The 26,939-nt window shown below is 52.5% G+C and overlaps 2 protein-coding genes across 3 annotated transcripts in view; both read right to left on the reverse strand.

Moving 5' to 3' along the window:
* Positions 1-1,781: 1,781 nt before the first annotated feature.
* On the reverse strand, positions 1,782-26,361 carry SELENON (selenoprotein N). Its single transcript, XM_055704878.1, has 15 exons — positions 26,357-26,361; positions 25,624-25,873; positions 24,390-24,487; positions 17,776-17,938; positions 12,753-12,870; positions 11,810-11,940; positions 11,116-11,328; positions 10,148-10,272; positions 9,260-9,397; positions 7,528-7,609; positions 6,344-6,532; positions 5,149-5,254; positions 4,179-4,291; positions 3,375-3,476; positions 1,782-2,193 (listed from the first exon to the last, which is right to left on the reverse strand). The coding sequence occupies exons 1-15, from the start codon at positions 26,359-26,361 to the stop codon at positions 2,023-2,025; spliced, it is 2,004 nt and encodes a 667-aa protein (XP_055560853.1). The 3' UTR covers positions 1,782-2,022.
* Positions 23,091-26,939, reverse strand: part of MAN1C1 (mannosidase alpha class 1C member 1) — a 68,790-nt gene continuing 64,941 nt past the window's right edge. For both annotated transcript variants that reach the window (XM_055704223.1, XM_005433059.4), the window contains one exon: positions 23,091-26,623. In XM_055704223.1, coding sequence (XP_055560198.1) covers positions 26,506-26,623 — 118 coding nt within the window. In that variant the 3' untranslated portion in view covers positions 23,091-26,505. The remainder of the gene's footprint in view (positions 26,624-26,939) is intronic.

The raw sequence follows: 26,939 nt of genomic DNA on the forward strand, positions 1-26,939 counted from the left end.
CCCAGCCCCTTCTGCAGCGAAACTGGTGGGGGGGAAAACAAGTGAAATGAACTCTTTCCCCGAGCGCTACTGACAGCCACCGCTTCAGAATCCAAAGTCCCCGACCGAGGGTCTCGGGAAAGGGGCAGCAAAAATCCCTCACATGAAGGTGTGTAAAAGTCAGAAGGGCAGGTGGGCACCACAGACCTGCCCCCCAGGAGTGGGGCACACACCGCTCTGCCCTGCTGCCCTCCACTCCAGAGACCAGGAGCTGGGGCTCAGACGCTGCCCGAGGCTTTGGCACTTTCCACAGCTGCGAGCGCTGCCAGAGCCCAGCCTGGCGTTACTGCAGGCCCCGTGGAGTGCGACAGCAGTGCAGAGCTAATGCATAGTTATAAAGCCAATACTGAGAAACATCCCAGGGGTAATTAATCTCACTAGAGCAATTAGTGAAGCTAAACTGGTTCAGCCCAGAGGTCTATCTATGCGGGGTCTCCAGCCATGGATACAGACAGGAGGGCTGGGGCAGGGTGGGGATGGGGTAATCACCATCCCCAGGTTCCTCCCAGGTCCTGGAGCCCAGGAATGAAAATACCCCCTCAATAAAAAAATAATAAAAAAAAATGCTTTTAACCCCTGTTTGATTTGGTCCAACAAAATTGTGCTTTAGAGAAAAGAAAAAGCATCAGCAGCAATGGCTGCTTGCAGCCATGTACCAAAGATGCTTTGTCTCCTCACCTATCTACAGGAATAGGCTCTAAAATCCGTTTCATTTAACCTTTCCTTCCCCTAATGATGCTCCCTCTGTAGCCAGGCGTTGGTTCAGAGTCGGAGCAACTGCTCAGGGTGGTTCCAGATAAGGGACAATGGCATTCTGTCCGAACAATTTCTCTGGAAATAGCTCCTGAAAATGTCTTTAGTGCCGCTGGTGTTTAAAACCACTCAGTTCTCAACCAGTTAATGCTGGTGGGGCATTGCTGAACCTCCCATTCCTGAAGGGAACTCCATCATGGCTCATCATTCAGTGTGACTCGGGAGTGCAAAGCAAACGGGGACAGAGCATTTCACCAGCCCCGAGGAGGCACTGGGAGAAGCTCAGAGCCAGCAGGGTGAGCAGCCCTGTGCTGACGGGGCAGGGGCACCATGCACTAGTGTCCTGTAGCTTTGGAGCGCACATGCTGCGCTGGTGGAGCTAACAGGGGCTCTGGCCTCTAATCCCCGCCCCCCCCCCCCCCCCCCCCCCCCGTTAATCCACACCTGACGTCTCTGAGCTGCACCAGCCCTCTAACGCCCTGGTTTCCATTCCTAGTTTCACCCTGTCAGCCTCAGCATCTCCCTCAGATGCAGAAACCTGAGTGAGTGAGCAGGCTCTCGCACCGCCTCACACAGCCTGAGCCACGCCAGAGCCCAAGCCTCCACTCCGAACCTCCTCCGCTCATCCCTACGTGTTACCAGCTACAGTCCCATTGCGCGCTGGCTGCCACTGCTGTCGCTAACAGTTGTGAAGAGCTGGTATCCAAGCCCCCAGGTGGAGGAGGACACCGAGGTGGTGTGGGGGAGGACACCGGCTACCAGGAGGGAGCTTCCCACCGGTGCTGGATTCTGCGCCTTCACCCACAGGGCACAGGCGCTCACCACGAGTGTTTGGTCGTAATGGCAATGCTGTTCTCCGTGATTCGACACAGTCCAGTCCTTGAGATCAGGGGTTTCTGAGTGACGCTCGGCATAGCTGTTACATGAGTTTGGCCACAGAGTCTGAACAGGAGCTGGAAAAACATGAGGCTGAGCGGCAAACCAAGGCGTACGCACCAGGAATGTTTATAGATTCAAGTATTTTCACTCCTGTAAAAATGTGCCTGAAGTCAGAAGGGCAGGTTGTGTACACTGGTATCACTTGCAACCAACATCCAGAGCAAAGCCCCAGTCCTGGGACTGTCTGCATCGTAACATCAACATCTGGCATGAAGATGAGGAATTGCTGTAATCAAAATAGATCTCTGAAGTCTTTGGCCATCTCTGTGGGGCATTCAGGTGCCTTTGTTTTTAGGTCTGCAGGTATGGTTTTGCTCTCTGCAGTCCTTCCTTCAGGAACTGGAGGTAAGTTGCAGTTGAAGGGTCTTCAAAATTAGTTGAGAAACTAAAGATGCTACTTTCAACATCTTCAGGCTTCATAGAAGTAATGTCCAGGAAGTAGTTGGCATTGATATGGTGAATCTAGGAAAGAAAACAGACGAGGAGATTTAAGGGCCAGAACAATTCCCCATCCACTGCCCTGGCCTCTAGCCAGGACACAGGTAACAAGACTGTAATAATTGTTAAAGAATCTTTAACACTTTGCAAAAGCTGATTCAGCATTCAGGATTCAGGTTTGCACTTTACACTCTGAGAAAGATGTGTGAAAGACAGCGGTCGGTTTCTTCCCCCAGGAGTGCCGACCCCTCACTCAGGTTAAGAAGAAGATAAAGGCGATTTGGGAACAATCACGAAGCTGTAAAGGCCAGCTCTGCGCGAGGGCTGGGGAGACGGCAACCCGACCACGCTGAGTGCCAGGGGGGCACCCCCAGCCCAGCAGAGCTGCACAACCAGCCCCTGCACCCAAACGCCACCGCGCTTCCCGCTGCCCCATGCAGGGGCGGGGGGGGGAAGGGGGACACGTGGCCACTGACCACAGCAACCCCGCAGGCTGAGCTGAGGGCACAGCCTCTCTGGAGGGGAGCCACGACACAGCCAGCAAGGGAGCCACTGCCCGTGGTACTAGCCAGTATCTGGCAAGTGTGGGCCACAGTCAGATTAGCCCTGGCAGGATCCTCCACTACAGAGCGCCCAGGCGCTGACATGCAGCAGAGCGCTGCACTGTCAGGTGTCGGGAATGGTGTCGTCCTTCAAATCCAAGGTGGGGGGGCTGCTGGGGAGCACGGCAGAGCCGAAGCGTGTGGACTTGTCAATAGCTGATCTGCTGTGACAAACTCAGGGAATCAGGAGAAAGATAAATGTGCTAGAAGGTGCTGACAAGGAGATTTTCTCCAAAGTGTGAGCACGAGGCACCATGGGTGCAGGAAAAAAGCTACAGCCACTTCCCAAAGGTCACTGACTCAGGGACAACGGGGAATTGCAGGCAGATGTTCCCTTCAGGTCTGATTGTCTCCCACACCCACCCAGAGCCGCTGCTGTTCTGTCTCTGAATAAAAACACATTTATTTCAGATTTCCTGGTAGAGCTGCTGTCTGCCTACCACAGCATCCCTGAGAGCATGGCACTGTGAGGCCCCACAAAGGCCGGAGGAGCCAGGAAAGGGCTGGGGGGGCAGACACTCCCTTCAGGGCCTGCAGATGACCATGAAGAGAACGCATTCCCATGGGAAGAGCCAAGCCCAGCTGTAGGGGCAACAAACGTACCACCGTGCCGTTGGGGAGGCAGATGATCATCTCCACGGGGAAGTTGTATTTCTCCAGATGCAGGTCAGCCAGCTTGCTGTAGAACTCATTCTCTCTGTTGGTCTGTCAGGAGACCCCAAAGAAACATGTTTGCACACACCAAAACTAGCAGAACAATGCAGGAGTGCACTGAACACAGGAGGAAGGGAGGGACCAAAGAGCTGCTCTGCAGCATGGTTCCCACCATTCCCACCACTGGTTGCACTCTCACAATCTGCTTTACTATTCCCTTTACTATTCTCTTTCAGTCAGGCTCCCTCTCACTTTTCAGCTCTAGATTTTTTCCCCCAAACAATAAAATCACCCCATGACTGGCAGTTCCCAGGCACACCAACAGTCTGATCCCTTTTCCCAGAGCCTCTGGCTCTGTGACTGACCCCAGAGGCAGGCTCCTACGTAGGGACAGGTGCCATCAGGAGACTCGGAGTTCAGAGAGTATTTGGTTGCTCCCTGGGTTACAGAGAGGTCAGCCTGCTGATGGCACAAACGGCCTTGGGCAGAGCTATCTCGCAGCGAAGCATCTGGTTTAGCTTTTAAAACTGTCAACGTGACAGAGCGAAGAGGGTCATCGTGCCATTTTCTTAGCCTGCTTCCATCTGGCGTTTGCTTAGCCCCTGCAATCACTAGGACACGGGGTGCCTGGAACCGAAATCCCCCACTGGCACGGGTGTGAGCTCCCCCCTCCTGCTGGCACCCCCATGCCTAGCACCGTCTCTGTTCACCAGCCCCGAATGCAAAGGCAGCAGCTGCGGCTGCAGCACTCACCTGCAGCTCTTCCAGCTCCTTCACCAGTGACCAGCTGCTAATGAAGCTCTCGTTCAGCAGAGCGAGGATGGGCGAACTTTCCAGGACCGTCTCCCGGAGAGTTCGCCCTGAACCTGGAAGAGAGGCAGGCAGCGGTTTGCTGTGTTTCCTGAGCTGACTGTTGCTATGTTTGATGCCACAGCGATGCCACCGTTCTCGGTGCTGCGGCAGCTGGCTCAGACTCCCCCCAGCCTGGCCATTGTCTTTTTTCTCCTTCTTTGGCAGTTCTCCCCAGCTTACCATTCCCTCTGTGTGCTGCTGGCAGAGCAGACCCCAGCCGCTTGCGAGGCAACAGAAGGAGCAGGACCAGATTGGCATGGAGGCTGATGTGCGGTGCATTTAGGGAAGGATCAGGCCCTGCAGACCCACCCCGAGTGCCTCTTGCTGTTTGTGCTGAGCAGAGCCCACCCATGCCGCAGTTTTAAGGGCAGACAGGACTGCAGACACCTGCCCTCTCACACCCATCGCTCCTGCCCGATGTACATGCAAGTTTTTAGGCAAGGGGGGTGGAACAGCTACACATCAGGGGAAACCTGAGCCCGCATCTGGCTCTGGCTTCTCCTGTGCAGGTGTCAGGGACAAAGCAGAGAGCATTGTCTCTTTCACCCTGCAGGTGCTGCCTCTACTACCCAAGCAGGCTGAGAGGGAAGAGAAAGGAGAAAGAGCAGACCCACACCTGCACCTCCGTGAAGGCATTTGAATTAGCAAGTTGGTCTAAGGCTTGTCTCGGATAGATCTGATCCTGCCACTGGGGACCTGAGCTCTGATCAGTGATTCCCCACTTCCAGCCCTTTTCTATTCAGCATCTTTGGTGCCAAAACAAGTAACACAACATTCACCGCTGGCTCGTGACCAGCTCCCTGACCTCCAGCTCTTCGCAGAGCCTGAACGAGGCACATCGTTCCTCCAGCCATGCTGGGAGTGTCCTCACCTCAGCAGGACTGGTCGTCCAGGGCGCCCCACAGCAGGATGGAGTGCACCAGCTTCTTTTCTGCTTTTGCTCTCTCAAAGGCTTGTGTGAAGGGAAGATAGGAGACCTGCAGGCAGAGGGACAGCTTGAAAAACAGACACAGAACAGCCCATTGCAAATACGAGCAGGGTCTGAGGGAACCGGACCCGCCACATCCCACAGGTGATGCACACAGAGTTTAACCTAGAGGAGAACAGAGTTTAATCTGCAGGATTAAAGCAAATGACAACTGCAGTGGTCTCCCCAGGGACAACTTCATCTCCTGGTGAGATTGTAGCAAGCTCTTCACAGCACATGGGCTGTTACCAGCACCTGCAGAGCCCCATCTTTACACACTGCAGAAAGCATGTGCACAACTGCAGGCAGGCTGTCTGCAAACACACCCCAGCAGCCTGGGAAACCTGGCCTTGAGATATTTATTACAAAACCTCACTGAAACAGCCTAAAACCTGTTCGGGGTCTCTCACTGCCAGAGATCATTCCACTCATTCAAATGAAGGGAACTTTATTAACATCTTGGCAGCTCAAAGGGACATTCGTAAGCTCAGGCACAAGGAGGCAGCCATTGAAACGTGTCCCCTCAGCCAAGGAAGCAGTGACAGGCAGTAGCCATCTGCTCCACAGGCTACTGGCATGTTAAATAGTTTGGGTCACCCAGTGCTATAAGTTTGTGTCTCGCTGCAGGATGCAGAGGCACCGGCAGATTGTGTGTTTTCTGCTGATAAGGAAAGCTTGGTCCAAAGGTAGCTGAATGTTGCAAAAGTAATGCCAGAGGAAAACCATTTGTAAGCAGCGCGATTACCTGCCTCACTCAGAAATTGCATCGGCAGCTACTGATAAGAGGAAGGAAGGATGAGCCGACATTTACAATGCAAGCCTGGGACACATGACATCTAGGCTTCCTGCCCGTGCTGCTGCGTGACCCCAAATGGCCCTTCAGAGATGCTGTACTCCCTCAGCTGGAACCTGGAGACCATCAAGCCACACACGCAGTGCCTGGGAGGCACGCGCTGAGCTGGGAGCCGCTCACGCTGTTCTGAATGCCGATCAGGTGGCAGCCTCTGCTTTCTGCTGGTCCTCGGGGTGACTGGACATCTCAGTGAAGATGACCTGCGCTAAATAAATGTGCCAAGGAAGAGCCCGGTCCCTCCCTCACCTTCTTAAATGGATACATGGCCACTTCCAGCTTCTGGGCTGCCTCTTCCCAGGGGATTTCCTGCTGCCAGGTTATCTCTTCAAACACAAACTGAATGGGCTCCCCTGAGGGATCCCTGCTGTCAATCACATTTCCGTTCTCATCATGGATCACAGAGGGGATTGAAGGTCCTGTTGATTCCAGCTCCATCTGTGGGAGAACAGGCTGAGTTGGACATTGCAGACATCCCACTCCTGCTTTTTCTGTACTCCAGGACAGGATAAAGATGCAAAATAAGACTGTGCAGCTTCTAATGAAGATACAGCTTGATCTACTGTCTCCTGGAGCTGCGCTTCACCAGTTGCAGCTGTGTTTTATTGGGGAACACCAGGACAGCACCTTCATTTCCTGCAGTTATTATCTGACTGTGCTCACTAGACTGGAAACACATCAGACTTGTTGGCTGTGTTCCCACCTTCCCAGTGGCAACTTTTGGCTCTGGGACACCAGATCCTTAAAACCACTGGGACCTGCAGGGCTGGTTTGAAGCTCTAGCTCAGGCCAGCAGCACAGCCCTGACGCAGCCCGCAGCTAGCCACGAGAGGGTGCAACAGGGAAAGGCGTTCAGGAGCGTCCCTGTAGTTCGGCGTTCTGGTACATCTGAAATTATTTTGTAGATCTTTTTTCCCGACTTTTGGCAATTAAAAAGAAAGATGGATCTAGTTTAAGAGAAAATGGGAGTGTTAAATTCAAGCATTCAAAATCCTGACTTATGTTTCCTATCCCAAGAGCTGGGATTACCACAAAATAAGAGGAGTAATAACCTCACGCAGTTTCTAAATTCAGAAACACTGTTGTTCATACACCCTCTGGGCTCAGGGCCTGGGTTCAGCTCCTAATCTCCCCTGCCCTGCCTGACAGGCAAATTTTTAAAAATGGAAAAAGTCACATGATTCCAGGAGCTTAGGATTCAACCTACACAGAGGGGAGAAAAAATGTCACAAGAACTGGCACTAGGGAGCCACACAGCTGCAGAGGACATATGCAGATCAACAGAGATTATATGATTATATTGTTATATTGAAGTGTTCAAGACAAAGCTCTAAAGAACGGGGATAACTGAGGTTATAGAGCTCAGGGCCATGGCAGCATAAACCCCTGCTGAGCTGCTGCACACATATGGAGGATGGAGGGTGACTACACACCTGAGGCAGGTAACCGATGTCCACTTCCATGTTGCTGCTTTCACTCGCTCCATACAGCCACTCCATATCCACGTTCAGAGACCTGCAAGGCAAACCCGGTATGTTCAGAGTTACCCAAGGCTAAAACTGTGTACGGGACACCCCAAACAAACAAGAACACCCAGTGCTCCTCTTGCAGGGTCAGCACTGAAGCCCAGAGCCTCTGGCTCCTTGGAGATCACCATGTTCCCTGCACAAGACCAGCAACACTAGATCCCTGCTGGATCAGGGCCCAGGCACCCACTCAACGCTCCAGGCAAGTGCGCTCACACCTTTGAGCACTGCTGAAATACGGAAGACAGAGGTATCTTTGCTCCCCCTTCCCTCTCAGCACTTGCACATTCTGATCCTGCTGAACTTTTAAAAGCATTTTTTTGGAAGCCAAAGGCTTTTGTAAGGAGTTGCTGGCAGAGCCGTAAGTGTCTGCTTGCTGTAACAAATGTGCTGACAGAGCCATAGGGATTGAGTCGCCAGGGTAATCTTATAATAGAATTTTCACTCCAGCCGTCATGGGCAAAGAGATTTGAAGCTTCTTTCCCCTGAAATGCTTCCAGCTGCTTGCCAGAGAGCAGGAATGAGCTAGTGCGAAGCTATGCACACAAAACCTTAACCTGTGAAACACCAAGTGAAAAATATGTTGAAGCAAAAGCATCAGGCTTTGCAGAACTTCAGTGCTTTAAGCCAGGCACTGGGATTGCCAAGGGCTGCTCTCCACCCTGCCCATCCCTCCCCATCCTCCAGGTACCCAGGGACAGTTACTGGTGAGTGAAACAGGCCCTGAAATGGGTCAGAGATCCTCAGCGACTAGCAGAGATGCAGTTGCCAGTTTTACAGGCAACTGCAGAGCTCAATTCACTCAGATTTTCCAGGCACTTGGCTGAAAAGCGTGAGCTCATCCATCACAGACACCCAAGGAACCTTCTGCAGCTTGCAACAGGTATCTGACAACTGCAAGAGTCCCTGCCTGGCCAGGGACTGCTGGGACAGCTCGAGCAGAACGGTGCTGGCAGCAGTGCTGCTAGCAAAGAGGCTGCTGCCTGGCTCCAGGGTACCAGGACAACTTAAATTCCCCATCCCTGTGTGTCTTCCCACGTGCCCGCAGGTACCTCCCTCTGAAGGGGTTTGGCACAGGACAGCTCAGGCTTGGACACTCAGCTGAAGCACGTGCCAGTTGCAGCCAGGTTGTGCAAGGATAACTGTCCCCAAGCCCATGCTCCATGTCCCCAGAAACCTCTGCCCTGCTCCTCCCCTGTCCTTCCTCTGCTCTTGTCCTTCCCTGCCTCTTCCAAGCCAGATGCCCCCCAGACCTGTTGACAAACAAAGCTATTCCTGAAAAATTGCATCAGAATCAGTTTAGGGAGCAAATGTAGCTAGACAAGTGAGGACACGATGACCACGGTGACCGCTGACAAAGAAGGATGCGTGGGGCAAACAGACAAGCAAACAGTAGAACTAGCCTGGCCAAAGCTCAGGCTGCAGATCTGCCTTCCCTGCACGGGCCAGGATGCCCACAGACCGCAAGGGACAGGGCTGTCACTGTACTCATGGCTTCATTTGAAAAGAGCCCACCAGCCACATGCAGCCCCCACTCCTGAACAGGACAGGATCCCAGAGACCCTGGGTTCCAGGGGGCCACATTTATAACAATCCTCAAGTCTGTTCAGCACCCAGGAAGAGAGAGAAACAGCTGTACCTGTTGTTAGGGACAAAGAGCTTGAACTCTCGGACATGGGAAGAATCCTTGGAGAGGATGATGTGACCTGTGAACTGGCCTGGGGAAAACCAGAAGGGGAAGTCTGGTGGCTCGTTCAGCTGGAACTCAGCGTGGATCCTAAAACGAGAAAGGAACCATCAGCTGCAGTGCCAGGAGGAGAGAATGGATCGTGCACTGCAGATGACAGCAGGGAAAAGTCATCTCCAGGCACCAGAAATTATGAAGCTAAATCAGGGCAGAGAGGTTCAGTTTAAAAAGCTTTTCATGTCACACAATGAAGAGAGTAAAAGACTGGAACAGATCCCCTGGGTCAGGATCATCTCCAGTATCGATGCCTTTTAGGCTAAGACCCCTTCAGCCTCCCTTCCAGCTTGATCAGGCAAATAAAAGCTGTGTGTAACACTCCCAGTAAAACAAGAGAACAATTCCCCAGACTCTTCCCCTTTGAAAAGGCACTCCACCCCCCAATTAACCAAAATCTAATTTCTTGCTAATTAGACTCTCCTCTTTCAGCCAGGGATCACTCCAAACCAAGGGTGCTGGAGAACGGCTGGCTGTCCTGCATCTGGGCGACAGTCCCTGCCTCACCAGGGACTCAGTGACACTGGGAGCACAGGTGTCCTCTTCGGGTGTCAGCAAAGCATCACACACAGGCAAGAGCTGGCTGCGAACCACCCTCTGCCTCCAGCTGTACTGCTTCCCTTGCAGCCAGGGCACATCTGGTCTTGCTCGGCAAAACGCCTGCACAAGCAGTGCCATGCGCACTCTGCCAGGGGCTCACAGCAGCCTTCCCCACCCCCCTGAGATATGGAACAAATCCAGAAGTGCCCCCAAACCCTCCTCTAACACCCCGGACCCAGGCCTTACCTGAATGCTATGGTGTAGTAGAAGGTGCTGATGGCTTGGATGCAGGCCACAGCTCCCTGGGGAGCAAAGCGGGTTTTTACGAAGGGGCGCGGGTGGAACATGCTCAAAAGCCTGTGGATTATGATCTAGAGAAAGGATTGTAAGAGAGCAAAAATGAGAACCGTTCGTCCACTGCAGGTCAGCTGCAGCTCCAAAGGAACTCCCTACCAGATCAGGAAGGCAAGGGAACCGCTGTGACTTAAAAATTAGCTCAGAGATCTACCTAATTACAAAACAAGGAGATAAACCCAAGAGAGGTTGTTTTTAAAAATAAATCCTTCTTCTAGGCTTTTTATCCTATTCCCGTTGTTTGCAACTTTCCATCATACCAGTCAGTTGAATGCCTGAGTGTGGTAAACTGATCTACAAGGCTGCCTCCATCAATACTACTTCAGACTTTGAAAGAGTGGGTACGCAATCGATAAACACACCAGGCTGTGAAGGCAGATCAGCTGTGTGATCACTGACACTACCCCGGCACCCCGGGGCAGCACCACGTACAGGCCTGGCTTTACAAACTGGGTATGCACGTTGTCTCACTCGTCAATGGAACGCTCACCCGTGTTAGGGGTGCAACGAAACACCCCGCAGCAGCGCTTCAGACAACCGCTTCCCCAACAACCCCCTCCCCTCCCTGGCTGGGAGAGACTCACTTCAAAACCCAAACGCTGAAACAAAGCAAGGTGCAGTTACTCAAGTCAGCCTCACCTGGCTCTGACAGACACCCAGAGCTTTTGCTTGCTCTGTTTTACCTCCAGTGTAGGCTTCTGGCTGCACGCTGCAGCCTTTTTGCTCCCTTAGAAAGTCTGGGGAGACACAATGCAATAGCCTTGTCCCTCTAGGGATTCCTGTGATTCATCTGAGCCATAAGGCAGAACATTTATACAAACCACCTCTCAGGTATATAGAAGTTGAGTTTCATATCTCACCTCTTTGCCCTTGGGAGGTGGAGGGTAAAATCTGTTATTGGAAAGATACCCAGTGAAGATGTTCAATTCACTAGGAATTATCCACCATGGGTCCCCAAGATCCAGTTTATTCTTTGGAGGAAGAAATGCTTTAAACTGCTTGGCAAGCATCACGCTCATAGGGGTTGCTGGGGCAGTCCAGTTCCTCAGCCCAGAGAGAGCAACGTGAGAAATCTGTGAACAAAAGACACTGTCAGAGCCTAGATGTACTCTTCACATGCACAGTAGTGCTCGTGGATGTAAGTAGGCTTTGGAGAAGGGGGGAAAAGAAAAATAATCATGTTTCAAATTCTTCCTACCACCCCAACCACCACCAAACAAACAGTTCTGTCAAGTTTCAGTTATGTGAGTGATAGGAAATGGGAGAGAAGGGAACACGCCATGTAACAGCACCGCTTTCGGACTTAGCCTCTAACGTCTGCTTCATGCTTCCCCAGAAGGGCGCATTAATTGGGGCACAGCGCTGCTGAGTGCGCTGAAAACAACGCAATGCTGTAGAAAGCGGTGAGCTCACTCGGCAGAGCAAACCCCACGGGCTTGAGCAAGACCATCTCCCCCTCCCAATGCGCCAGCACTTATTCCTGGTGGTGTTACCAGCCCATCGGACGTGCTTATACCACAAGTTCTGGCCATACACATCCCGTGTGATACCTACTCCCAAGAAACCATCTTTGCTCTTCGTCATTGTTTCCATGACCAGAGGCTGGAATTTAGCCACAAGGGACAACGTCTCCCCGCCTGGATCAGGCATCTCCTCCTCTTCAAAATCTGAGATGGGAGCAACCCCTAGACAAAGGGACAGGCGTTTAAGCAGCTGCTTCCCCTCCCTCCCCTTTTAAGCAATTATGAAGTGATTACACATTTATCCTGGCAAATCCAGGAGCACTGGGAGTTTCCCAGCTGTCCCTCTGCTCTCAGCCCCACCCCAGAGACTTGCTTCAGCTGCAGGAGTCGAAGGGGAGCCCTCCTTTTACCTCCTTTTAGACTCTCTCAAACCCACAGCTCAGTCAAGCCGTCCCATTTCACCCAGGAGGGATCCGAACCCCTGCTTTAGCCAATTCACCACAGCACCAGCAAACGACTGTCTGTATTTCGACTGTACTGTAAGCTCTCCTGTAAATTATTATCACCACACTTCTCCCTGCTTGGCACCACCAAGAGACGTTTGCTACACGCTGATGCAGTCTCCAAACATGATCTCACACAATTGCTGTCTGAGAGAGGCTGCTACAGCTGGAGGAACGTATGAATGGAACGCTGCAACTTACTAATAGTTTTGGCCCAGCCTGGGCTGAGCTGTATTTGTTGCATTCACCCATCCCAAATCCCCTTTAAGCTCCAGACAAAGTCACTTATGTACTTTGCTAGGCCAGCAACGGGATCTTCCACCTTGTAAAAACTCTACTTCGTGGAAGTGATGTTAGTGCTTAAGCCTTTTCAAAAACATGTAAAGCTTAGCAGCCTCTCTTCATGTAAGACCCAAAACAGCACCCAGGAAAAAAAAAAAAAAAAAGACACAAATAAAAGCTGCTGAGTGCATTATCTTTGGCTTTCGCTGGGTCTGTGCAGAGAGCTCTGCAAGGCAGACGGATACCAACCTGTCAGCTTCTCAGCTATCGGCTTGAACTCTTCTGGACTGAGGTACAGATCATTGTTTGTGTCCAGAGAAGAAAAGAGAAACAGCCCCTCATTTCCCAAAGACTTCAGTGCCAGCTCCTGGTTTGGGAAAAAGAGGCAAGTGAGATTTCATTCCGACCTCTTGCAGAAATTCACTCTGGCCCCTCTGAGCTCTAGAGCTGATTTGCATTCTCTCCAGCACACAAACAGCCATCAAATCGAAAGATTAACACCCCTTGGCAGGATTTTGTGCTATTTACAATAGGGATCGGTGTCCAGGAACTGTTGGCATGAGCATATTAAAACTACATCTGGCTGAGTGATTCAAACTGAATCATTTGCTCAGAGTCAGCCTCAAAGTCTTCTGTCAGAAAAATTTCCAACTTTTTCCAGATAGTTAGTCCTAAACCAGCAGATAATCAGAGCACCTGGAGTTTGTGATTTCTGTAATTAACTGATGCCAGTGAAACAAAGGCAGTCAAATACATGACTATCTACATTACAAAACCACAAAGGAAATGAACTGAGCCCTTGTAACTCTGCAGAAAACAACTTAACTTACACCGGTGCCGAGATCCACACCAGCATTACTGCACACAACTGCCCTGCTCTAGTCCAGCTCCCCTCCAAGTCTCCAGCCCTAGGGCTGGACGGAGCATTTCGGCCCCTTGCTCCGCAGGGAGTGCTGCCTGCTCATTCGGCCATACACCGGGGAGCCACAAATCCCACGGACCTCTCTAGAAACTTCTGCAAGATCCCAGCCACCCTGTGCCTCAGCTTCTCCCTCTGCAAAGCCCACAAAGAGATCATCCAGTGGAAAACTCTACTGAAACGCAATGTCTTCCTTCGAGCAGCCCCAGAAAGGCTCCAGATGCTTCTAGTCACTTCCACCCCACAGCACTCAGCACTGAGGGGAAAGGGACAACTCGCAGGCAGAACAAGAGAGCTCCGCGTCGGTGTGAGAGGAAGAGAGAGACATAAGAGAGAGACATACAGCAAGTCAGACAAGCCACAGCAGTGCCAGCCAGCCTGCAGCACATCCCCTGTGACCCATCACTTGCGGCAGCTTCCCCCGCCACCCCTGTAAAAGCCTAAAGCTGCACGGATAAATACTCTGTATTCTGCTCTTTAACCGTGTTTATTCTCTATTGCCTGCAGCACCACTACCATCCCCAGAGCTCCTGAACTAGTTTATTTTCCATCTGTTGCCTGCCAGCCTGAAGCAGCACTAATGCAGCCTGGAAGGCTTTGCTCCCGTCAACTGCAGCAACAAAAGCACTTAAGAGCCTTCCAGGGTAGTTTCAGGACTGAGACAGACAGAAATAAAGACCCTGGAATAAAAACCAGAGATGTGGCTGCAGACATGGCTGAGGGAAGGTGAGGAGGGGAGCGTGCAGGAACTACAGAGCTGAAAAAAAAGGAATGAAGGAACAAGATGGTTTTTTATTTATGCGCAGGGACAATCCGCTCTGGACTGTCCACATTCCTGGGGCCAAAACGGTGTCTTTGTTCCACAAAGGGATGGCGATGCACATCCTTGGCCCTGGTAAACAGATAACAACATTTTCCTGAGCAACTGCCCTCTTTGCTGGCAGCCAGGTCATGGCACGTAAGCCTTGGGCCAGGCTTCAGCACCCTCTGGGCTCTCGCTCTTGCCTGTGCACGGCACGTAATGCATTAACCTCGCACGGGCCTGCGCGATCGCTCACTGTCTGGGAGCCGGCTCGTGGCGCTGGGAAGCGTGCAGGGAGCGCACGGTGGCTTCTTCCTCCGCAGAGGAGGCTGTCCTGGATGCGTACTGAGCTTTGAAGGGACGGTCCATTTCCTAGTCCTCTCCACAGCAATTCCCCGCTGATGAATTTCTTTCTTTTTGCACTTCACAGACACAGACCTCAAGGGACAGGAGGCAAATGAGCAACAGAGTTTTTAGTTGGTGAGACTGCCTGCTGCTGGAGTATTAGGAAAAAGTCATAAACATTTACTTAACAGGGCCGAAGGCAGAAAGAAAACCATTTACACCCCACACGTACAGAAGAAAAACTGACTGCATCTAAGACAGTGGGGAACGGAGGTGCCTGGTGCTGGACGGCAGCATCCAAAAATCAATCTGCAGATGAACTGGAAGCAGGCTGCCGTCCCCTCAGCCTGCCCCTTCACAGAGGTTAAGCAATAAAAACCCGTCAGCTGCAAAACCAGCAGGTAATTATTCCTACAACTGCAACCGGCCAGTGCTAGGTAGGTTTGCGGTCAGGCACCGTACGTGCATGTACAGCAGCCACGGCTCCGGCAGCAGCACGCTCCGGGCAGCGCATCGGATCTGCGCAGCCCTGTGAGACAGATCCTTCCCTTCGGAAACGTTCATTTCTACACTCCAGAAGCATGGCAGCTCTGCGGCGACATCGCACCAAGCCCTCCGCAGCCTCACCTGTGCTGGGACCCCCGGGAGCACCCACCCAGCCAGAGACAGGACCCCAGCCACGGAGGGACAAGGACCTCCGCAGAGCACGCAGTCCTGCTGCCAAAAGGGATGACAAAAACGATGTTTAAAAGGGGAGAGAGATGTCAGGGCTTGGCCTTTTGCTTTCCGGTAACATGCACATTAAAGAAAGCTCTGCAGAGCTTGTGGTTTATTCCTTTTTTTCTTTCTAATCCAGGATTGCAAGAAATAAAAAGTTTCCCTGTTTGTGGCAGAGGAGTAAGACGGAGAGTTCTCAGCCTTTTTGTAGAGAGTTGTGGTTTTGACAAAGAGTTTTCTTCTCCCACCTGCCTGTGGGTTGTTTAGCTAAACAAACATTTCCATAGAAAGAGACAAGACATATGTTTTAAGCAAGAGGAAGGAAAAATAAAAACCTGGGGCTGTTCACATTTTGTTCTCCTCTCCAGCAGTACCAAGCCACTGCCTGTCCTAGAAAAAACAAAACCTCCAGAAGATGTGGCAGGGCTGGGGTCCTCCCGGCCAGCCTCTGAAGGACCGCCCTCACCCTGCCTTCCCCTGTCAGAAAAATTCTTCTGATTAACTGATTTGAGGCATTTTCCCCTTTTTGCAATGCAAGAAGAGCCAAAGAAAAGAGGCATCCTTAAAAAATATTTTTCTTTTCACTACGGAAATACCAAGAACATGAAGCCTGCTCCTCCCTGCGAACCTTTGTAGATGTTCAAGGATGCACGCCGCAGCGAAGAGCCAAGGGAGTACGATCGTTCACACGGCAGCCTTACTCCAAAGCATGCAGCAGCCATCCCAATTATACGGATTACAGTCCAAAACAATGTCAACCAGCCTAATTTGAAAAAAAACCACCACCACCACCACCACAAAAACCCTAAAAAAAAACCCCTTCTCATTCTTCTGCTCACGTCCATTCTTCTGCTGCCTCCGCAGGCAGGGCACGCCAGGCCTGCACTTGTAGTGGGATAACCCCCCCCAAACATCGGAGTTTTGGGTCTTTTTTCCAGGGAATAAAGCAGGAAGGAAAGACCTCCAGAGGCCGCGTCAAGCGGAGGCACCAGGCGTCACGCCAAGAGCGGGGCTGGGGGCTGGCGCTCCCACTCCTCGTTCTTCTGGCAGGGGCAGCTAGCCCCACAGGCGTGGCTACTGCTGGTGCCTGGTGGTTGCCACGGCTCCCTGGTTGTTTCAGCCTGGTGTGGCCACCACTATCCCTGTGGCCACCTCAAGCCCAGTGGCCCCACCACAGCTCTGTAAAACCTCAGCCTGGCCATGGCCACCTCAAGCCCATAGCCACTGGTGTGGCTCAATGGTCACCACATTTCGGTCGTGGCCACCTCAGGGTCCGCAGCTGCTGAGACCTGTTTGTCCTCACAGCTGAGCAGTGGCTGCCATGGCTTCACAGCCTGACGGCGGCCACCTCTGCCCTGGCAGCCACCTGAAGACTGCAGCCACCAAGGCCCCGTGGCCACCTCAGTCTGGTGATGGCCACCTCAACCCAGGAGCCACTGATGCATGGCAGTCACCTCGGCCCAGCAGCAGTATTTCAGTCCCCATGGTCACCTCAGTCCCAGTGGCCACTCATGCCTGGCAGTCACTTCAACCCCAGTGGCCTCCTCAGCCCCTGGGGCCACCAATGCCTGGTGGTCACTTCAGCCTGGTCACAGCCACCTTAGTCCCGGTGGCCACCCCAACTCTGGTGGCCACTGATGCCAAGCACTCACCTCAACCCCAATGGCCGCTGCTGCCTGGTGCTAACCTCAGCTTGGCCATGGCCACCTCAACCCCAGTGCCACCTCAGCCCTGGTGGCTACCAATGCCTGGCGCCCTCCTTAGCGGTGTCTGGTGGCCACCTATGCCAGGCAGTCACCTCAACCCTGGTAGCCACCTCAACCCCCATGGCTACTGCTGCCTGCTGCTAACCTCAGCCCACCTGAACCTCGGTAGCCACCTCAACCCCACTAGCTACCAAGGCCTGGTGCCTTCCTTAGCTTGGGGGTGGCCACCCCAACCGCCATGGCCACTGCTGCCTGGCGGTCACCTCAGCCTGGGCACCTCAACCCTGGTGGCCACCAGTACCTGGTGCCTCCTTAGTTCAGGGGTGGCCACCTCAACTGCCACAGCCACTGCTGCCTGGTGCTAACTTCAGCCTGGCCAGGGCCACCTTAACCCCGGTAGCCACCCCAGCCCTGCTAGCTACCAGCGCCTGGTGCCCTCCTTCGCTCTGGGGTGGCCACCTGAACCGCCACGGCCACTGCTGCCTGGTGGCCACCTCAACCCCGATGGCTACCGGTGCCTGGTGTCCTTCTCAAGCTGGGGGTGGCCACCTCAGCCCCAGCGGCCACCTCAGCCCCGGCGGCCACCTCAGCCCCGGCGGCCACCAGCGCCTGGTGCCCTTCTCAGCCCGGCGGCGGCCTCGGCCAGCCCCGCCGCCCCCTCAGCCCCCGGCCGCCCCCCGCGCCGAGCCCCGCGGCGGCGCCACCGCCCGCCATTTCCCGCCGCCTCCTCCCCGCCGTGAGGGCAGCGCGGCCCGGCCCCGCGCCCCCGCGCCCCCCCGCTACCTGCTGCCGCGCCGCCTCCGCGTCCCGGTAGTACTTGACGGCGACCAGCGCTGCCAGAGCGGCGAGGGCCAGCGCCAGGCGCGGGGGGGGCCGCGCCGGGACCCGCCATGGCCGCTCAGCGCCGCCGCCGCGCCGCCATGGCCGCGCCGGCCGGGGGAGGCGTCAGGCGGGCAGCGCCCGGCGCGGGGGGGCCGGGGGAGGCCGGGACCGCCCCGGGGCCGAACAGCGGCCGCGGGGCCTCTGGCGGAGGGGTCGCCCCGGCATCGCGCTGGGTTTGCTTTAAACTCTCGGGGTGTGTGTGGGGGCGTCCCCCGGGCTCCCACCGCGGGCCTGAGTGCAGCACGGCCCCCAGCGAGCCGCTCCCGCTCTGCCCCTCGGGTCCAGCGCGACAAAACGGGTATTTTTTACACACACACACACACACCCCCCCCCCCTCCCCCGATAATGGAAGCAGTGGGTGCCCCCGGGGGGCTGCAGGGTGGCAACGGGGGGGGGGGGGGAGCAGCCATGGGGCTGACCTGCAGCATCACCCAGCCCCCGCCTCCCGCCACCGCCTCATCATCCCACCGCCTCGTCCCAAACTTTCTGTCCTTGCTACCCTCATCCCACATTTTCAGTCATTCCTGCCATCCCTGACGACACCCCCACCTCCCCCGCGTTCTTTGTGCCCTTCAGGTTCTGCCGCGCACGGTGGTTGTCACGTTGCTCTTTCGCACTGGCTTGGCCAAGAGATATATATTTAGTAATTTTAATCTTTCCTCATAAATCAGTCTCCTGCTCCTCGTTACATGCAATCTTGCTCCGCCACCGAAATCCCCTGATTGCTGGGGAAGATTTAGTGCCGTTTGCTGCTGCTGCAGGGCTAACAGCACAGAACGTTTGATCTCTCCAAGGGTAGCAGGAAGCGTTAGCATTTAATCCTTTGAAGCTTTTGCTGTTTCCTAAGCCTGCCTAATCATTTTTGTTTTAGGTTTAAAGAGCGTTTTAGCTGGAGACGAGGAGAGCATGGCCAAGCCATTAAGAGAGCGGTGGCAGCTGCATCAAGGCCGGGGGACGAGGCCGGGGATCCTGCGCCCAGCAGCCCGGAGCGTGTGGAGTTTCCATCAGCCGTGAGGAGGAGGCACAGCCTTCCTCGGGACTCGGGCACCGCACTCTGCCCAGACCCCCACACAGCCCTTGATGTCCCTCTTGCACCGATGGTGCAAGCTCGACCAACACAGCGGCCCAGACTGGGGAGCCCAGCACCAGGACGAACGCTAGGTTACTTGTGACTCAGAGCAGTGTTGTTACGGGCACGGCCAAGGGAGGGAAGGAGAAGGTTCCTTCTGCAGCGCTGCCATAGAAGAAAACACTCATGGAACTGCCGCTGCTCTTCGCTCTCAACACCCCCATCCATCACAGAAACAGTGCTTGGGCCACGGGGAGGAGATGGGAGGAACGGAATTAACAGAGCACTGAAATAATGCCTGGGAGCAGAGACAGGTATGAATGAGTTAAGCGCTCAAGCACTTTTAAGCAGATGTGCTTTAAAACTTCCCAGACTCATTAGGTTGGGCAGTGAGGTGTGGAGAGAGCTGTTGCTTAGCTCACGTAACCCAGCAAGTACCTTCAGAGCACACAATGTAACAGGATGAGATAGCTTTGAAACAGGATAAATGTACCTGGGTGGCTGCGAAACCAGCAAGAGCAAGAGGTGATAGGAGATGACAAAGCCTGCAGACACTTAGATGGAGAAGGAGCCCTAACAGGGTGGCTGGCAGAGCCGAGATGATACCATTTAGACAAGCAGCAGAGGGGCTCGTTTTACATCTGAACCATTTCCAGTGTCGTCAGCAACCATATAACGATGACAAACAGACGAATTATTCGATAGGAAAAAGAATGGAAGACAAAAGGTGAAATAATGCAGGGCATTTGGTGGGAACGAATCCTCCTCAAAAGAGAACAACACTAGTAACTCCGGGCTCTGCACTGCTAGTTCTTGAGATTACAGATTACAGCATTCAGGAAGAATTTTAAATATCCAGACATCTGCTGTGTGGCCCATCCAGGCACACCTGTATCAAAGGAAATTCTTCTGACAGAAAGAACAAGGAAGCTTTCCACCAAAAAAAATCACCCAGCACAAAATACTACCCCAGATTTCCCCTTTGCCAGCAGGGAGAAAGTCCAACTGAAAATAAGAAAACTAGTGAGAAATTGGTAACAGGGCTGAAAAACTTGGGAGTGACCTTTTTTGCAGTGGAGGGATGTATTTTCCATATGTTGGAGTACACGCAGTAACTCCACATTCCAGGGCTGCGCGTTGCGAGAGCAGAGAAACGCTGTCTTTGTACGAGCGGGTGGCCCCACTCCCACAGCCTGAAACCCTGGCCACTTTCACGGTCAGAGCGAGCGTGGCGTGATGGAAGGCGGCGTTAAAATCTGAGCTCCATGCACAAATGGAGAAAGCACCTGGAAAACAGACACCCCCACCCCTGCTGAGGAAGCGAGTCCTGACCAGACTGAGGCCCAAAAACAATCCTCTGGAAAACAGTAAGGAACCAGGAGTATCCAAGTCTGGTTTCACACGGGGCTTTTCGAAGGGGACAAGAAAACCAGAGAGGCGTTTACTGCAGAGAAGGGGCTGGCATCCTGCTCCGGGGATGTGCTGTGACAAAGCTCCACAGCCAGGGAAGAAAACATACAGTTCATCCCGGAAAAAGAATGGCCAGCAAAGGCTGCGGGGTGAAATGAAGTTTGATTTCAGACATTCCAAAGCAGATCATTTGGTTGCAGAGCGAGAGCCAACGTGCCCCCAGTTCCCGGGAGCTTGCGTTCCGAACTCCCCCTTGGCCCTCCCTTTCCAGCAGGAAGCAATCCAGCCTGGTGGGTCACCCACGCTCCCGATGCTCGCTGGCTCTCACCAAACGAAAGCATTTACAATGCTGGGGTGGTTTATTGAGAGGATTCCTAATTACAGCACGATACCTGTTTAAGGCTCCACAGGGAATAAAGCCAAAGACTCGAACGTGACCAGAAGTAACTGCTGGAACTTTGAAACCGCCAGCACTGGGAGCCAGCGCTTGATGCATCACGTCTGAAACAATCAGATAAATAGATCAGATCAAAATGTATGTGGAAAAATACCATGACTGCCAGGCTTTTGAATTCAATAACCAATTCTGCTGAAAGCCTTCCAAGGGAATTTAATAACGCTGTAAAAATGAAGTGTGGGTTACAAAAAGATGCATTTGTTTTCTGGGTAGTTTTGTCTCACCTCCTTGTACAGCCAGGCAACAACAGCTGGCCATTCTACAAGGGGTAAGCGATGAGTTTTCATCTCTACCACTAATGCAACTTCCTTTTATCAGAACTTCATTTACAGGAAATTCCTTCTGACATAAATTAGGGCCACATGTTCTGATGGTGAAAATTAACATGATAATCACGGCTTCTGAACTTGAGTGTAACAGGGGAGATGGGAAATAACCGAGGCCGATCGCATTTCCCAGTAAGGTGGCTCAAAGGTAGAAAAAAACCCCACCATAAATTAACAACAGAATTCCCCCCGGTATCTCACATGCCTGAGACTGAAAGGCAGGAAAGCAGCCCAAACACACACATCTTCCCAGATTCTTTCCATTAGGTATTTAAAACCAAACCTCTGGTTCAACGTAACACCCCATTTATCTACGCAAAGTCTGAAAACAGAGGGGTTCCCACCGGGATGGACAAGGGTCCTGCCACCCCCACCCAGTGTGAAGCATACAGGGTGGGTGCAAGTAAGAGAGGTGAAATCGCGGAGCTGGATCGGCACGCAAGGCTCGCAGGGAGGAGGGCTTGTGGAACAAGAGCATCCAGCCACGACTCAGGGCCTGCAGAGGAGCAAGGAAAAAGCAGAAGTGTTTCAAGACACCAGCAGGGCAAGCGCTTCTGTTACCTGCACTGCTGTAGGACAGAAAAATCCCGGTCGTGGATCAGGGCCAGGCCTTGGAACAAAGCTGATCCTTGGAATAAACCTCTTCTCCTGCTGAACACATGCACGCTTAACCTGATGCTTGTGATTAATCCACTGGCCTCAGGGATTTAACTGTGGGTATCTGTGAGCAGGGGCAGAAGTTATTTGCAGAATTGTAGGAATTGGCAGGCATTGCCACCTGCAAGAAAAAGCTTTTGTTGTGGCTGGTGCCAAGCTGCATTCCAGTGCCTGGGTAAGCAAACACCAGTGAGCTTTACATCGTCGGGCAGGCTGGGCCGCTAAAAACCCTCCCTATTTGTGATGCAGCCATTGATCTGCAGGAAAGCAGGGAGCTCTCCTCTAGAAGTGCACGTGACTTGACAAATACCGCTCCTGCTCGCTTGTGTGGAAAAGAAAACAAGAGCGGGGCTTTAATGTAACACCAAGGATCTCCGTCTAAAGGAAACTAGAATCATGCTATTTATTTTGTGGGTTTAAATTTTGCCGGACAGTGTTTTGAGTTACTCCAAGAGCAGGACATTTTTATTTATGGAATTCCCTTAATCCGTTATAAAAATCCTCTGAGATAAACCAGCTTCCCAGTAACCAAATCTCTCAGATAACACAACTCACTCTGAAGATGTTTATTTACCAATAACCGTTCCTCCAGGCCAAGCTCACCACCAGTATCTTTATCCCTGGGATAATGCTAAGTCCCCATCTGACAACCTTATTTCTCTTGGGGAATTACAAAGGCACGAATTCAGAAACATTTTTTGTTTTCATGACTTGCTCAAAGCACCTTTATCTTCCCAAGTTGCTGAATGAACCAAGTATCAAGAGAATGTCACAAGAACGCACAAAAAAGGTTCCACCACCAAGGGCCAGGCAGCTTTGCTGTACCAGAGGAAAGGCTGCCGGGAGAAAGGATGCGGATCTCCGATCCAGCCCGTTAAGCCGGTCCTCACGGCTGCCCGGCTCCGAACAGCAGCGGTGTGTGAACATCTCTGTGTTATCATCTACTTTGAGTCACAGAGGATCCACTAGTTCAGTGGCCAGATAAACGGAAGATTCTAGCTTCCATCTTTTTCCCTTCTTTTTCTTCTGTTCATTCCAGAAACAATGTATACTGAAAAGCAAACTTGTCTGGGGACTATTTATTTTTCGCTAGAAAAATAAAGACATTTAGTAGAACTCCCGCTAACCCATATCAGATGGTGAACAAGCAATTTAAGAGAGCTGGTGCAGATGGGAATTGCTGTCCATACACTGGCTAGATTACTCTGAAAATCAACATCTATTGTGAAATATTCTTGAAATCAACCAGTATTGTCACCTAGTTATTTCAAGGATGATGTAACAGGTCTTTGACAGATGGCTTTAAAGAGGATCAACCCAAACATGCTTTTTATTTTACAAGACTTTTATTCTGTTTCACAGATTTGACTATTACAGCAGTGAAATTATTACAAGTGACTCATAACATTTAGTTCCAAATAAAAGTAGAAAAACACAAAAATGATAAAGGAAAGTTAAATGAGATGTGATGTGTGGTAAATGTGTTTTAAGAGCACAGGAAAAGTATATAAAAATACATTAGGATCAAGAATTTTGCAGACAGGTTTTGATTCAGCTACAGTTTTGACACTACAGAATCACAGAGTCGCAGAATGGTTGAGGCTGGCAGGGACTTCTGGCCCAACCCCCCTGCTCAAGCAGGGCCACCCAGACCCAGCTGCCCAGGACCACGTCCAGGTGGCTTTTGAGTATCTCCAAGGATGGAGACTTCACAGCCTCCGTGGGCAACCTGTGCCAGTGCTCGGTCACCCTCCCGGTCACAAAGTGTTCGCTCGTGTTCAGAGGGACCCTCCCGTGTTTCAGTGTGCCTACCGCCTCTGGTCCTGGCACTGGGCACCACTGGAGAGAGCCCGGCTCTTTGCACCCACCCTTCAGGTATTTATAGACACGAATAAGATCCCCTTGGAGCCTTCTCTCCTCTGGGCTAAGCAGTCCCAGTTCTCTCAGCCCTTCCTCATAGGAGAGATGTTCCAGTCCCCTAAGGATCTTCACCGCCCTTTGCTGGACTCTCCCCGGTGTCCCTTCTCTACCGAGGAGCCCAGAACTGGACACAGCACTCCAGGTGTGGCCTCACCAGTGCTGAGCAGAGGAGAAGGATCCCGTCCCTCACCCTGTTGGCAATACTTTGTCTAAGGCAGCCCAGGAGACCGTTGGCCTTCTTTGCAGCAAGGTCTCATCGCTGGCTCATGGTCAGTTTGGTGTCCACAGGACACCTTTTCTGCCACGCTGGCTCCCAGCAGGTGCCCCAGCATACACTGGTGCACGGGGCTGTTCCCACCCAGGTGCAGGAGTGGGCACTTCTGCTTACTGAACTTCGTTACGTTCTTACCAACCCGCTTCTCCAGCCTGTCGAGCTCCCTCTGGCCGGCAGCATGAGCCTCGGGCATATCAGCCCCCTCCTGGTTTTGTGTCATCAGCAAACATCGAGGGTATGCTCTGCTCCATCATCTAGATCATGAATGAAGATTTAAACGAGGCTGGATCCAGTACTGACCCCTGGGGTGCTCTGCTAGTTTTACTGGCTTCTAACTAGACTTCACGCCACTGATCACCACCTCTGTGCCCAACCATTCAGCCAGTTTTCAACCCACCTCACTGCTCGTCCAGCCCATCGACCGACAGCTGGTTTATGATGATCCTTTGGACAGCGTCAAAGGCCATCCTGAAGTTCAGTATCTGCTGATCTCCCCTCACCTACAAGGGGAGTATACAAGATCAGTATCAGATCCGAGAACAATATCTGCTGTTCTCCCCTCACCTACAAGGCCAGTCATCTACTGTAGAAGTTTATCAAGTTGGCCAACCACATCCCTGGGGTGAAGCCATGCTGGCTGCTCATGAAGAATTGTTTGTCGTTTGTGCAACTGGAAACGGTTTCCAGGATTAGCTGCTCCATCACCTTCCCAGGGACTGAGGTGAGGCTGATGAGCCCAGAGCTCCATAGCTCCCTGTGCCCTCCTTCCTGCCCTTCTTGAAGACAGGAGTGACATTTGCTTTACTCCAGTCTTCAGGCACTTTTCCCAGTCATCACGATCGATCAAAGATTATTGAGACTGGCCTTGCAATGACACGTGCCAGCTCCCCCAGCACCTGTGGGTGCATCACTTCAAGGCCCGGTTTGCTCAAGTATTCCCTGACCTGATCCTCTTCCACCGAGGGCACACCTCCCTTACTCCCACCTTTCCCCCTGGTCTGTGGAACCCGGGGTTCCCCAAGGCCAGTTTTGCTAGTAAAGACTGAGGCAAAGGCAACATTTGGTATTTCAGCCTCTTCCATGTCCTGTGTAACCAGCTTCCCTGTCTTGTTGAGAAGTGGGGCCACATTTTCCCAGTTCTCCTTTTGTCACCTATGTTCTTATAGAAGCTCTTCCTGTCATCTTTGACACTCCTGGCTGAATTCCATTCTGCTTGGGCTTTAGCTTTCCTAACGTCAGCCCTGGATGCTCAGACAACCTTTCCATAGCCCTCCCAGGTTTCCCATCCTGGCTTACACCCTCTGTACGCTTCCTTTTAGTGTCTGAGTTCAGCTAGAAGTTCTCTCTTCATCCACACAGGCTTCCTGGCATTTTTGCCCGACTTCCTGCTCATTGGAACGGAACTCTCTTGAGCTTGGAGGACACGATTCTTGAATACTAACTGGCTTTCTCAGGCACCTCTTCCCTCCAGGGTCTTACCCCACCGGACTCTTCCAAGCAGATCTCTGAAGAGGCCACAGTCTGCTCTCCTGAAGTCCGGGATTGTGAGCTTGCTTTCCATCCTCCTTCCTGCCCTCAGGATCCCGAACTCCACCATCTCATGGTCACCGCAGCCAGAGCTGCCTTGGATCTTCACATGCCCAACGAGCCCCAGCTTGGTGGTGAGTACGATGAGGTCCAGCACAGCACCTCCCTTTGTTGGCTCCTCTGTGGAGGAGGAATTTATCATCCATCCACTCAAGGAACCTCCTGGATTGCTTATGTCATTGCAGATGGTGGGGTGGCTGAATTCCGCCGTGAGGACCAGGGCCTGTGAATTCAAACCTGAGGTTGCCCGCCTCTGTCTGTAGAGGACCTGATCCTCTCGCTCTTCCTGGTGGGGTGGCCTATAGCAGACACCCGCTATAATGTCACCTTTACCTGCTCTCTATTTAATCCTAACCCATAAGCTCTCAGTCAGCTCCTCATCCATCCCCAGGAGAGCTCCACACACTCTAGATGCTCTCTCACAAAAAGGGCAACTGCCGTTCCTCGTTCTCCCATCCTGTCCTTCCCAAGGAGCCTAGAAAGCCTACCACTTCAAAAGCACAGTATGCTGAAAACTGTTAATTAGAAAGGTGATAAATCCAAGAGTATATAAAAGGCAAAAATGAAACAGAAAAATGAAAGGAGGATGTGTGTGTGTGTGTGTGTGAAGTCTATTTTATGGCAAACTTCCAGTCCTTTGGCCACTATAAAGCAAAGTCAGTGGATTTCATATAAATTCTCTGTATAAAGGAATGTCTATGAACTGTGTACAATATGGCCCAGAATAAACATCTCATTATCAGGCTAATAGAGCTCCTCACAGAGGAAAAGAAGGTGCTTACGTCATGGTTTCATCTTCCCAATATAATACTGTCCGGAATTGGACTAGTGCCCCAAAATACCATTTTAGGAACAATGCGAATTCCTTTAATGGAAAGGAAATGCAGTAACCCGCCGACGCTGCAGAAGCAGGGTGCTGGCCATGGCCTCACTACTGCACACTTGCTTTAAAGTTCGTGTGGTTGATTGGCAGGGGGTGAGCCTCTGTGTTGAACACCCAGTCGTCCAGGGACAGCACGTCATCTTCACAGAACAGAAGATAGAGGTACCTGGAGCCACAGGGCAAGGGCGGGCAGGGAGAAAATGGACACAAAGGGAAATTAAAGGAAACCCAGGTGGGACTCCGAGCCTGCACAAGCAAGCGTCGTCAGCAGGACTGCGACGGGAGCTGCCATTGCCCTCAGCTGCCACGGTTTGCGGTGACACATTTCCCGACTCCCTGCCTCACTCTCCCGCTGGAAACTATCCCCCCTGGCGCAAAGGTGGCAAAACGGGGTGGGCATCTGCGCTCAGCCACACCACAAACACTAGCTCACGCTACCAGCAAAGGCAGACCTGCACCAAGGGGCACCAAATTCAGGCTGT

The sequence above is a fragment of the Falco cherrug genome, chromosome 3 (assembly GCF_023634085.1).
Source record: "Falco cherrug isolate bFalChe1 chromosome 3, bFalChe1.pri, whole genome shotgun sequence".
NCBI classification, from domain to species: Eukaryota; Metazoa; Chordata; class Aves; order Falconiformes; family Falconidae; genus Falco; species Falco cherrug.